The following is a 15,000-nucleotide window of genomic DNA, read 5'->3' as shown; positions in this document are numbered from 1 at the left end:
CAGGGTTCAATACTTAGATGACTTTTTTTGTTTAATAAAAATATTTCACATGTAATATTTGATAAAATAAAAATAAGGCATAATCGATGTTTCTCACTTGATTATATCAGTATATTAAAATTAATAATTGAACAAATTGATCCATTGATCAATTATGAAAATAATTGATCACAGGGTTAATATTTATTTGAATAAAATCTATTCTCTATATATTCGTTTGAAAATATTTTATGTTCAAGCATTAACACATTTTTTAAATAAAATATATTGCTATATAAGTAATATCGATTCAGAGTTAATACTCTGATAAAAATGATCTCTATGTATTCATGGGAAAATATTTTGTTTATTAAAATATTTATAAAATGAAGTATAAAATTATTTAAGTAACATTAATCAAAGTTAATACATGGATAATATGAATTATTTGTTAAAAATGATTTTTCTCATATATCAAGAACGTAAAAAAATGAAACATTGATTTTTATTTGATTAATATAAAAATTAAATAACGTTGGTTTGATAATACTTGAACGTATTATATCATTTATAATGAAGTAATATTTTGTGTATAAATTTAACAAATACAAAAAAAGAAAAAAAAAAGAAATATGTCATAGATTTTCATTAAGTTATCAAAGTTAATTAACATTGATCAGAGTTAATATACCTGAATAATTATCTGATCCATTTATTTTATATACAAATATAAACAGATTTAGAAAAGGAAAAAAATAAAGTTAGACTATATCTTAATCATAATTAATACTTGAATAGATTAATCTATTTATAAAAAAAAAAAAAAAAGTATTTTATATATCAATTTGCAAATAGTATACCATATAAAGTATTTATGTTTATTCATTTGATCAATGTCAATGTTAAGTAATATTGATCATGAATGAGTTTCACTCATTAATAAAAACATGATATTTAATCAATCAGATTTAATCGTTATAAACTACTTATCTATCCATTATCAATTATTGGATAAGTTAAATACAATAAGTTGTATTATAATCATGAGAGGTAATAGAAGAGATGAGTTTGTTAAATATATAGCATAACTCACTTTGGACTATACATGCTGCTAATAATGCAGCTTCACCAGGACTGCAGTACAATCGGCCATGAAGAAGGTCCCTCTTCAGTTGCTGGTATACTTGATACTTCGTAATCTCTTCCTTCAGCCGCAGAGGATCGGGTGGATAGAATTTCACGCGAAAGCTAAACAAAATCGGGTCCATGTCTGGAACATAGTCACGATGAGAGAAGCCGGACGCTACTGATTCGAAATACATATCCACATGCCTACTTGACCGAATATTATTTTATACTACGATTCAAGCTAAAGCTAAATAACACATATGTATATATACATATGTATATGTATCAGTGATGGCGAACTTTATTTTATCGGTGGATCATAATCAAAGAAAAAAGAAATTTTATTAAAGATATCTTATTATTTATTAGTCTTGGGTCAAATATTTGAATTGAATAATTAAAAAAGAAGAAAAAGAAAAGAACAGGACATATGCGTTTTAAAAAATGTATGTTTTAAAAAAAACAGGTATATATATATATATATATATATATATATATATATATATATATATATATCGGTGATGATGAATTTTGTTTAACCGGTGGATCAAAATTAAAGAAAAAAAACATTCTTTCATTTGACCAGTCCTCGGTCGATTATTCGAATTGAATGATTTCAAAAATACAAACAAGAAAAAAGAATAATAAATATAAAAATACTTCATTTTTTAATCGATCCATAATAACAAAAAAGGAAGCAAATGATAAGATATAAAAATAATTTTATAATATATTCGACGTAAATTGATAGCTACACATATAATTGTTAAATCGATCATATCATTAATTTAATTAATGATGTAAATAATATCATTTAAATATCACGTTACAATACTCGATATAGCTATGTACGTATGTATAATACGTATGTATATAAATAAATGCAAATAAACATTTCCGAATGATAAGATCATTGATTCTCTTATAACATTTAAACTACACATATTATATGTACTACGTTTCTATTATTTTCTTGACGTTCAATATTAGACGTCCATTAATTTTATTTCTCATATTTCATTCTTTCTACTTCGAAGAAATAATCGACGTTGAGAAGTTATCAATCAAGGCTCTCGTAAAATTAACGTAAACGATATTATTCAGACCAAACCAATAGATTTAACATTTTTATTTTTAATCATTTCTAAAAAAAAAGAAAAAAAAAAAAACGAAAGAAACATTCACCATATCAATAAAAACGTCTCTTCATATAATATATGCCACAAATGCAAAACTAACACGCGTTACGCTCTTCAACGATTCGACCACGCTGTGAAAAACATGGTACGCGTTTAAAAATAAATAAAAAAAAAAAAAAAGAAAGAAAAAAAAGAAAAAAGATAAAGAAGGAAAAAAACCAATTACATTACCTCATAAATCGAGTAATACGAATGTTCGAGTAAAAATTACGAGCGTGTAATAAATAAAATTGCGTGAACCTTTTTTCTAAAATCGTAACGACGCAATAAAAACAAACAAATTCCTGATAGAAAGAATAGAAAAGGTTTTCGTAACTGGACCTGACCGAAGAATAAACGCGAGCCAAAAATCTCAAATAATAAATATTCAAACTTTATTCTTATTCTATCATTCGAATTCAACCATCTTCCCTTCTCTTTTTTTCTTTTTTTCTCTTTCTTCTCTCTTGGCCGACGAATCATTTTCAATAATCTTTCGTTCTTCCACAAGTTTCAAAATTCTTCAGGTACTACTTATTGCAAGAGACAATAAATTTTCGTCCAAATTACGAAAAATTACGAAAAATAATAATCTATTATCTCTCCATTAATAATTCTCATTTTTCTTAAAATAACGTACGAAACGAAATATATAATTTGTACGTATGTATGTACATAAGTATCATTTATATACTCAAAAAATTATAATAATATATCCTTTAACGATATTCGAATAATTAATCGTAAAAATAATTGACTAAAATATCCCCTAATAAATCCAATAATATGCAAAAATATTAGGTCTGTAAAAGATACACGCAACTACATAAAAGGGAAAAGAAAAACGTGACTGTTCCTTATGGCTGCTGACTAACGACTGTCTTGAAGTTACCTCGACCTTGTTTGTATAACTTTGTGTAAACATACACGTTTCTCGGAAATCCTCTTAAGATACCACCGAGTGTATGTTTACAAAATTTTCTTTCAAATTCTTTCTATTATATCGATAGGATCTATTCATGTAAATAAATTATATAACTCTGTCATAAACATAATGCTTTTCATCGATTTGACCGAACTATGAAACATTGTTCGTGTTAAAGAAAAAAAAAAAAAAAAAAAAAAATTAGATAATGTGATTTTATTTCAAAGTTAAAATTAACACGAAAATATTTTTCAGATAATAATTTTGCCACATTCACACACACACACACACACACGGACAGACACATATATATGTAGATAATTCAATTATTCATACATATCTAGATTTTTATTAAAAAAGAAAATCTAAATAAATGACGATATATTCTATTAATTAAATGGATGATTTTAAGATATCCTTTTTTTATTTTTTTTCTTTTTTAATTAACACAACTTTAGTTAAACTTTTTGAAAAATCACGATGAAACAAACTTTTCTCATGAGTTCACGGGTTCGCCATCGCTGTTACAATATTTGCATACATATACTCCGATCTAGAACTAACCAATATTTCCTACGTGATTTCAAATATTTCTATAAAATTATATAAAAAATATAAATAATATTAAGGAAAAAATCAAATTTTGTACAAATAATTACGAACAATAAAATATCAAAAAACTTTTTCCATTATGTCCCAATAGTGTGTACAATAGTGAAACAATTATTTTCAATTAAAGGAAAGAAGAAAAAGTAAAGAGTAATTAATTGCCTTTCAACATAAAAATACACAATTGCTTTCATCAAGAGAGAAAGAGAGAGAGAGAGAGAGAGAGAAAAAGAGAGAGAAAAAGAGAGAGAAAAAGAGAAAGAGAGAGAGAGAGAGAGAGAGAGAGAGAGAGAGAATGAAAGAAAGAGAAACAAAATGTTTAAATGATAAATTATGATAAATTTTTATTAATGAAAATTAAATTTATTTACATAAAAATTGAACAATTATCTCTCTCTTTCTCTCTCTCTCTCTCTCTCTTTCTCGCTATCTCTCTGTCCCTCTCTCTCTCTCTCTCTCTCTCTCTCTCTGTCTTTCTCTCATACTTTTTCTCTCTCTTTTTAAATTTTTACGTTTTCTACGTGAAATCATTCTTTTTGGAAAATTTATTCGAAATTTGAACTCTATATCATGTTTTACAAAATTCTTGCATTTCGATCAGTCAACTTATGTATCTTATGTACCTACATATGTACTAGATATCCAATAGACTACCTGCAACTTGAAAAACATTTACACTTGGATGAATATAAAAGATTCGGATGTGGGACATTTAAATAGGAACACTCAAATCTCTTAACAACTATTGAAAGTCTAAGAATATTTCTCTAGTGTTCCATAGAACAATTTTAATTAGAGAAATGGAAAAAGAAAGAAAAAAAAAGACATAATAATAATTTTTCATTTCTTAACGATACTTTTAATTTGACGTAAAAATAATAACAAATGTTTCGATATCTTGATTAAAAAAAAAAAGAAAAGAAAAAAATCAGTCTTTCTTCGAAAAAAAAACAAAGATTTCTGATTAAAAGGACAAATTCTTTGTTCAGAAACAAAGAGAAATATGTGTTTTAATTAGACAAAAAAGAAAAAGAAAAAAAAAAAACAGTCCACAAAATATTTCTCTACTTATATAAAAAGAACAATAAACGTTTAAGTATCCCAATTAAATTTATTGTTGTTAATAATGTAAAAACATTTATTATACATTTATTATCCTTTATGAATAATTACATTTTTGTTTCAATTAATTTTATAAAGAAAAATAAATAAATAAATGAACAATTTTCAAAAATTTAATTTCTAATTGGATTAAACAAAAACAAGTTTATAAATCACAGTTCCTATTCTAATTTAATAATAAGATATTGAAGACACCGTTCAACACAGATACGTAGAGATTATTATAATTCGATAAAAAAAAAATTTTTGAGATTGATATTTAAAATTTGTAAAATAATCGATGTTTTTATTCATTCGACATAATTTGTGGATCTAGAAACGATCGTGGAAAATAAAGTAAAAATCTGTGTGTACAGGGTCGTACCCATCTAAAACTTTCATTTGACATCGACCCAACGTAATTGGTTATATATAAGGAGAGAGACAGAGTGTCTCGACTTAGCGATCGAACTCTCGGTCATCGCACAGTTGTTTCCTTCATATCTTTCAAACAACGATAACAACAATAACAATAACAGCGTGATTACGACTAACCTACTTTTTCTTTTTTAATTTTTTATTATTATGATCGTTATCTTTTCTCTTTTTATTTTTTACATTTTTAATTGTCATCATAAGATTCAATATTTTTTCAACGAACGCAAATTTTTGTCTGATATGTGTTTCATATGACAAAAAAGAGAAAGAAAAAAAAGAGAGAGAAAAAGAGAGCTATTTATAAATTATAACTCATATATTACTTATTTGTACTGACAATAAGAAGATGAAAATATCTATAGAATATATCTATGTCTTTTCGATCGATCGATTAATTTTAGTTAAAACGGAATAATAAATTTAATATTAGTACCAACCTTTCACCTGTTTGATCGCTGTTTTCCCCAGATCCAGCCAATGCTGAAAATTATAGTATAATTAGAATGAATAATTTATCTAATTATATGTAATAGTTTATCTAATTATCTAACAGTGCTGACAGAATATATATAATATATAAATATTTCTTATATAGTAATATAACATAATATACTAATCTATATACTATTCATATGGTATAATATGGTAAAATCTACATATTTTATATATATATATATATATATATATATATATATATATATAAAATACAGAGTAATATGTATATATATATATATATATATATATAAAATATATATATATTATAGTATACTATTTAGAATACTATAGGTACTTATGCACGTAGAAATATATATAAGTACATCGATCGACCATTTTCAAGATTGTCTCGCAAACATGATTATTTATTCCACGCTGTTGGGATCTTTCGAGGCGCAAAGCAATTCTCGCGCATTGACACGAATGGTGAACGCCAGCCTGATGAGTACCCGAGCCATCCGTTAAATGAGATCTTACCGAGATGCTTTCGCGTTTAATGCGAAAAGCAATAAATAGAAAACACTTGAGCATGTTAATTGTGACAACTAAATCGACTTCCAATCCTATTGAAGATGAATTTTTATTATATACAATATTGTACATTTATATAAATTTTTTACATTAAATTTTTTCATTTATAAAATTTAACTAATTTAACATTTTAAATCTGTCATAATTCTTATATGTATATGTATACATTCGTTAATTACTAAATGGTTATAATATTTTATATATTATTTATTAATTTATATAAACTATATAATATATGTATATAAATATATATTGTATTATTTATTATATATATTATTATTATATATTATATATTACATATTATTTATATTTCATTAATATTTTTATGTATATATATATATATATATTTTTGTTACTTATATATAAATAAAATAGTTAGTTAACATAATATTTAAATTAATTTCGGAAAAATTGTGATAAAGTTTGATAATATATAAGTCTAAAATATTTATTATATTTAAGCCGATTAATTAAATCGAATTATTGTCGAAATACTCTCATTGAAGAATGATAGGAACCAAAGGATACGAAGTAAATGGTGTGATTATGGAGAGTACTCGAGACAGCACGACCACGAGTTCTGTTAACGCGATCGATCTAACTTCGTCTCGAGGGATTGCGCCCTCACAAAGGACGTCTGAGGATATCATTAACTATATCTGACCAACTATACCCTAGACATTTTGCGTTATATTGAAAATTCGATCGATATTACAAATTTTAAATTCAATAATTGAATTATTATTAATAATCTTATATTTTCTTTTCTTTTCTTTTCTTTTCTTTTTTTTTTCTTTCTATGTATAGATAATTTTCATTTTACGTGATTAAATTTCTTTCATTATTTTTCTATCGTAAAACTATTATAATAATAGATTTTTAATACGAATAATCATGAAAACATTTTGCTTTATGAAAAGCATTAATTTTCCTTATCTATTAAGCGAAGTTTACAAAATAATATAATATCGGCCCTTATTTTATGTGCAGTATACACGGTACATTTTCGACAATAATTTGCTATTAAGTGTACTGTTGCATGTTAACAGACAATTATCCTGATAGACCGCCATAAGAAGCAGGCACATCGAAAATAAATGTAGATAAACATCAAAATAAATGTTTGACCTCCTTCATTTTAATTCTTATCGTTTAACCAATTTTTTTTATCGATAATAAATAAAAATTTTGATATATCTAAGAAAAATTTTCTTTCGAGATTTATTCTTCTTATATATCATGAATTAATTTAATCAGTGTATAAATGATTATTTGAAAAGCTTAAAAAATGCACGACGCCGAATTATGTCTCTTGTTATGTCCTTAAAACGTAAAGAATGTCCCATATTTAATGTTTATTAACACAGTCAGAACTAATAAGATACACTTTAAGTATCGTATCTAAAAATAACACAATGTGTGTGCGTATGTGAGTATGTGTATATGTGTCTGCGTATTAACTTTCAATTATGAATTTATCTAATTTTCGAAGAAACTTATACATCACATATTCTTTATAATTATTAACTCATCAAGAGTACATAGACTGAAAGACTTGCGCTTACGTATAATAACGATGTAATGTTAACGCAGTGTTAGAACAGAGTTAGGACAGAGTTATCGCAAGGACAAGTGCAAAGTAAGCATAGGAATAAGAGCAAAGTCCTCATTAAGAAAACAAAAAATCTATCGAGTTTTTGATCTTTCTATTTTGTATGTATATTATCAACTATCAATAGATCTTCTATTAATAATAAAATAAAGTAAAACAAAGTAATATTAATAAATAAACAAAATAAAAATTGTATAATTATAATAAATAATTTTATAAATAATTTTGTAATAGTTATGTCTTCATTGGAAAAAGAAAAAAAAATTTATGAGGATAATTCCGAGAAGAAAAAATTCAATTTAAAAAAGTTATTAACAAAATCGATTTTATTATAACAATATTATTGCAATATTTAAATAAATAAAGAATAAATTAATCTTGAAAATGGTGTTGGTTTCAAGTTTCTACGACATTCCGTTTCGAAAATATCGCTTTCGAAAGATTTCCATTCATAATTCGCATGGTACAGCTGTTCATAGTAATAGTAGTAGTAGTAGTAGTACTAGTAGTAGTAGTAGTAAGACCGAGTAAATTCTTGGAATTTATATGGGTCAGTGTGTCATCGAGCTAATTGAATGAAATTATGTAGGTAATTTTTAACGTAATGTCTTCCATTTACTTGAGAATATCTCCGAAACAAAAAATCGTAAAAACATGATTCAGGTACCATTTTAAAGGGCAGATGTTTCTCTATTTTTTGCCCTATTGTTTATAATTAATTAACTATTTGTTATAAACAATTTCTATAAACAAATTCATACGAATTAAATTCGTTTTATTTTGCCAACAAAAAATTCAGATTGCGAATGATTTATAAAATTACAATAAATTAATAAGTAATTAATTAACAAATTAATTTTTTATTGAATAAACAATTTTTAAATTATTAATAGTTATATTTAAGTATATGGGAATATTTCCGGAACTAAAAGTCATAAAAATTTGAATCGAACACCATTTTAAAGAGCACAATTTTCTCTATTGTTTCAGCTCATTGTTTATAATTAATTAACAATTTCTATAAACAAATTCTTACATACAAGATTCATCTTATTTTGTCCAACAAAAATTCTAGATTGTTATTGATTTATAATATAACAATAATTTTATAAATCAATAATTTGTATTATAACAATTTAATAAATATGATTATTTATTAAACTATATTAAATATTAATAAGTTTTGTAAATTTTGCAAATCAAATTTAATGGTTAAAAATTATTTTTCGAAGCTACTATTCTTCAAAAATGTTAGAAGAAATAGAAAGGAAAATAAAACATTTTGTAGTTGAAGAAGTTTCCATTAAAAATGTTTCACTCTGATCTAGGTTGTTTCTCGATAATGTTCGACTTTGATATATATCACAAGAGGCTCTGTTAATAACGTAACTGACTCTTTCATCTCTTCCACTCTTCTCGGTAGTTCTATTCCGTCGAATATTGCCGAATCGAACTATCTTTCCAAAAATAGACTTCACCAGTTTTATTAAAAATATGCCGACGTATTCTGAATAGATTTCCAATCTCGACTCTCTCTCTCTCTTTTTATCAATAGAGAGAGAAATAAAAAAAGTTATTTAATAAAAAAAAAATTTCTCTTTACACGGAAACGAATTGTTTGTCTGTATGTGAATTTAATATTATTTATAAATAAATATATATGATATTATATTTGAATATAATATTTATAGAAAATTATATTTTATAATAAAATATATACATGTGTAATATAATAAAATATAATGAAAAGAAAAATAAACTAACAGAGCTATTTTTAATTAAATTTTGTTTCAATTCCTTTTTAAATAATAATAATAATAATAATAATAAAATACAGAATATAATAAAATATATATATATATATATATGTGTATGTGTGTGTGTGTGTGTACGATAAATATGAATAAGATAAATACTTTTATAATTCAATTTTCTTTCCAATTATTATGCTTAAATTAAACTATTATATTACTTTTCAAAATAATAACTGATTTAGAAAGGAAGAAAATAAATTTTCGTTAGTTGTAACAATAAAAACAGTTGGATTCGTATCAAACTGAGAAATTGTAAACATCAGTGACGTTGAAAGCTCAGTAACAAAAGGTTTTGCTTTGTGGTTTGCAAATTCCGTTATAATTTCCTCGACCATGAGATGGCAACCTCGAGTATTCATGGTTTCCGCCTTTGAAATTCTATGTCAAATTCAGAACTGAGCGAATGAAGAACTTTCTTGTTTCTGTTTTCTTATCTGTTTCGAATACGAACGAGATACGGATAATTGACTTTAAGAATTTAAGATAACAATAAAATCATTTTGATTAATAATTTAAAAATATTATATATAGCAATTACAATTCAATCTTACATATATATACATATATATACGTATATTTTTGCAGAAATAGAATATATTAATAAATTCATATAATTAAATCATTGCAATATAAATTAAGCAATAAATTAATTTTGTTTTAATTTTTTAATAATAAATAGATATAATTTTTTCATTCATATTTATTTAACAGTTAATACCTTTCTCCTTAATAATTCCCCCCCCCCCAAAAAAAAAGAAGAAAGAAAAAAAGAAAAGAAAAAAAATATCGTTATAATATATTATTAATTAATTAATTTATCTTAATAGAGCTAGTATAATACATTTTTTTTTATATTAATATAAAAAAAAAAAAAACAAAAAAGGAAGTATGAACATTAAAGGATTATCGCATTGATCGTATGTGTTATAATTTTTCGAAAGAAAAACATTGATTCACTTTTTCATCGATTAAACTAATAGAAATGTCGGAAATAGAAAGGTATAAAATCAATACAATCATTTCCTCATTCGTTACGAGATGTTAACAGGAGTTTTCTTTATCATTTCTTTAACAAGTCCTTTTAATAAAAGAAAAAGAGAATAGAAATATAATATATATATATATATATATATATATATATATATATATGTATATAATATTATAGTATTATTAATTTTACTATCTAATAAAATAATGTTAATAAATGAATAAACATTTTTATCCGATGAACATCAGAAAAATTATTGAAATAACTAATGGAAAAAAAACGAAATAAATATTAATAAATGTCTAAAATATTAGCAATTTATTTAGAACACGAATATGAATAAAGTATACGATTTAATGGAAAAAAAATATTTTTTCCAAAATAATTCTCTCATGTTGAAATAAAAAATGAAGGAACGAAATAAAAATTTAATTTATCTTAAAACATTCGTGTCGTTCTCTTTTCACGACATCAATATGAATAAAAATACAGTGATTTATGTATATCTATATATAGAAAAGAAAAAAAGAAAAAAAAAAGAGAAAACTTTTATTTCCAATGAACTCTTTTGAAAATTTTAATATTGAAATAACAAATAAATCAAGAATGAAGAGAGACTTGATAAAAAGAAAAGGAAAGAAAAGAAAGGAAAAGAAAAGAAAAAAAAAATGTATGCGAGTCAACGATGTTTCTTTTAAATCTTTTTTAATTTCTTTACAATACAAATACGAAACAAATGTTATATATGACATAATTAATAAAAAATTTTCAAACTAGATGAACTGATAATATAATATAATATATAATAGATAAAAATTAATTTGTCAACAAAATGTAGGATAAAGATGATATTCGAGGTTACTTTGAATATATACTGAACAAGGTAAAGGTAGAGATAGAAAGAAAGATAGACAAAGAGAGAGAGAGAGAGAGAGAGAGAGAGAGAGAGAGAAAGAGAGGGAGAAAGAGAAAGGATGTGATCCAGTACACGTATCAAGAGTGCAGTGAGATTAATCTTTAAGAAGGTGACGAATGTCTGCGGATGTCTAGGCTGACAATATTGATTTTTTTCCGAGTCTTAGAGCGTACTCTTGAACAGACTAACGAAAGAGAGAAAAAGAGAGAAAGAGAGAGAGAGGGAGAGAGAGAGAGAGAGAGATAAAAGAGAGAAGGCAAGAAGAGTTTTTTCTCCTCTTGGATAAAAGTACCACAAATGATAAAACTTTCTTGACTCTATGAGACACTATGTGTGTATGTACGTGTGTGCTAACTCTTAAGGAATCTTTAAGGATTATTATGAATCGACTCGCAAGAAGAGGGCTCCTGCATGAAAAGTAACGAAGCGATTTAGCGATCGTCAAATCATCAAAACTTTTCCAACCAACATGAACTTCGTTCCCTTCGAGTATTCGTCCTTCTCGAAATTTTTACTACTTTTGCCAACTTCGTCATATTTTATATGTTTCCATATAACTCTTTCACATCGTCATATTTTATATGTTTCCATATAAATCGAATAACGAATCTGTTTTTATTTAATCATTATTCATTGGCATTAATAATTTCAGTTTTTTTTTGTTTTTTAAATTTTACTTTATTTTATATACATATATATATATATATTTTGTTATTTAGTTTAATTTAATAATAATTATTCATTAATATTAATTGAAAATTATAAATGATATTTTTATAATATTAATAATTATATTAAAAATTAACTTAAATTAAAAAAAAATAAAGTATATATATATATATATATACATAACACTAATCGATGAAATGTGATATATAAAAAATATTGTATTAATTATATAACCATATAGAACATTAATATTAATAATTAATAAAAATAATTATTAATTAGCGTTAAAACGGAATGAAATGATAATTAATGATATTAATAATTATTCAATTGAACTATATACAAAAAATAAAATACAATATACAATTGTATTGTGATAATAATTTAAATAAATTAACGAAAATAATTCTTTAAAATTATTATTATTATTGATATTAATAATTATTGGAGAATCGATTAAAAAAATTAATATAATAATACTAAAATGAGAAATCATAGTGCAAGATCATTGTGTCTTAAATAATAAATATTCTCTTTTTTATTTTCTTTCTCGACGATTGAATTTCAAGTAACGTCTACTAACGAACCGACATCCTCTTTCGAAGAAGAGATAAGGAGCTTTGCAATTAGTAGGACGTAGCAATTAATTATCAGCGAAGTAGCGCGCTAGTATGAATATCTGAATTGGATTCATCGTTCCCTTTCCGAGAAAATTCTAAGAAAATGTGATAGACTATACTGACACTTAATGTATGTGTGTATGCATATGAATTATATCGATAATTTAGAAATTAAATCAAGAATATTAATCGTAAATATTTACTTTTATTTTCCATTTTCCATTATCCATTTCTTTCTGTCTTTTTACACTGTGCATTCCAATCAGAAATTTAATTTTAAAAAATTTAAATATTCTTTTTTTTCTACCTATCTATTCGTTTATTTCTTGTACCCGTATGTGTATATGTCTCATCAATTTCACTGACTTCTTCACAAGTTTTATTTATTTATTCCTTTTCTCTTTTTCTTTCTATTTTTTCCACCTCATTAAAAAAGAAGACTCATTTTTTTATTTACCTTTTATTGCTTGTATTTACGAGCACAATGAGAAAGAAAAGTACTGAACGAACAATTAGGAAATTTGTAAATTTAATAAGTGGTAAACAAAAACAAGAAAAAAGAAGAAGAAAAAAGAAATTCAAACGACAAAAAAATAATTAACAAGAGATACCGAAAGGTCGACATTTATAGTTATTAGCAAAGTAAAAGAAAATAAATAAAGAAGAACGAATAGAAAATGTGGAGTCATGAATCGATTGTATTCAAACGATTCGATCATTTCAAGTTCAAGGTAAATTCAAAAAGTTGAAGACACGGTATCGTACTAGCCGGATAAATTATTAATAATTAATTCAATTCTTTGCATTGGCATTTAACCCTAAATTTCAATAGTATATCATTGATGTGACATATAGTATTCTTTTGTTGTTAGAAATTATTAAAATAACATTATACAATTACGTAGACTAACCAAGGTCATTCTGCATTTTTTGTTTTATTCATTCACATATCCAATCAATATTATTCAACAAATATTTAAAATAATTGTAGATATAGCATTCATCTTTTATTTTTCTTTGGTGGTGTACCTACGTAATACTTATTACTATTATTTTAACATATGTTAATGTGTGTTTGCATGTGTGCGTGTGTATGAAAATATCTTCATCATGTTTTATATTTGTTTCAGATTTTTCATTTTTTTTTTTTTTTTTTTTTTTTTTTTTAATTATTATTCATTCAAAAAGCATTTTCTTTTTTTTTTCTTGATAAAATATAAAATATATCATGCATGAAAGTTAATATTATATATTAATTCATTCATGAAAATCGCTATGTAACATAACAAAGCTTTTTAATCTTATTATTAAATCTTTAAATATTATATATACTATGAATATTTTTCATTCATTATACGTACTGTCTTATATATCGTGAGACTAGTAAATAATGAAAATTTTAAAGATTCGTAACTTTGTCTAAAAAAAAAAAAAAGAAAGAAGAAAAAGAAAGAAAAAAAGAAAAGAAAAAGAAGAAAAACCAGCAAACATTTTTCAAACATTTGTTTTTCTTTTTTTTTTTTTTTCTTCTTTCATATTTGCGAACACTATTTTTCTCTATTTTCTGTCATTTAAATTGTTACAAGACAAACAATGATAAAAATACATAGGTTTATTTAAAAAATTCTCTCTCCTTCCATCTCTTTTCTATTTTTTCTTATTTTTCAACTACTTTAAATCAATGCTACTTTGAAATCTAGAAAGAAATCGAAATAACAAAAGATTATAATTTAGAAGATTAGAAAAAATAACAGACCAAGGTGCGATATTACGTTTTAATATTACAGCTATTAATTAAATTTTAGAGTGACTTCTAAGCTTCGGTCTAATCGCAAAGTAGTTCTTTTTTTTTTTGTATTCAGAATGGAAATAAGATACACAGATAGGAAAGGAAAAGAAGACGGCAGACTTCTCTCGTTTTCTTCACGTCTATGTCGTCGTCATCATCATCGTCTTTGCAAGAATTTTCTTTTTGAGAACCCTCGAGCGTTTCGAGC

The 15,000-nt window shown here is 24.4% G+C and overlaps 1 protein-coding gene across 5 annotated transcripts in view; it reads right to left on the bottom strand.

Annotated features, from left to right (window-relative positions):
• Positions 1-15,000, bottom strand: part of Frmd5 (FERM domain containing) — an 85,392-nt gene that overhangs the window by 35,129 nt on the left and 35,263 nt on the right. For 3 of the 5 annotated variants that reach the window (XM_035865084.2, XM_035865085.2, XM_035865086.2), the window contains exons 3-4: positions 5,796-5,838; positions 1,073-1,249 (exon numbers count right to left, since the gene is read on the bottom strand). In XM_035865084.2, the coding sequence (XP_035720977.1) occupies positions 1,073-1,249; positions 5,796-5,838 (220 nt within the window). The remainder of the gene's footprint in view (positions 1-1,072; positions 1,250-5,795; positions 5,839-15,000) is intronic. The other 2 variants (XM_035865088.2, XM_085657522.1) reach the window with 2 other exon arrangements.

Source organism: Vespa mandarinia, chromosome 6, assembly GCF_050613455.1.
Source record: "Vespa mandarinia isolate Hongniang chromosome 6, ASM5061345v1, whole genome shotgun sequence".
Lineage (NCBI taxonomy): Eukaryota > Metazoa > Arthropoda > Insecta > Hymenoptera > Vespidae > Vespa > Vespa mandarinia.
The sequence above is the reverse complement of the archived record's forward strand: the minus strand, read 5'-3'. Positions and strand labels throughout refer to the sequence as shown.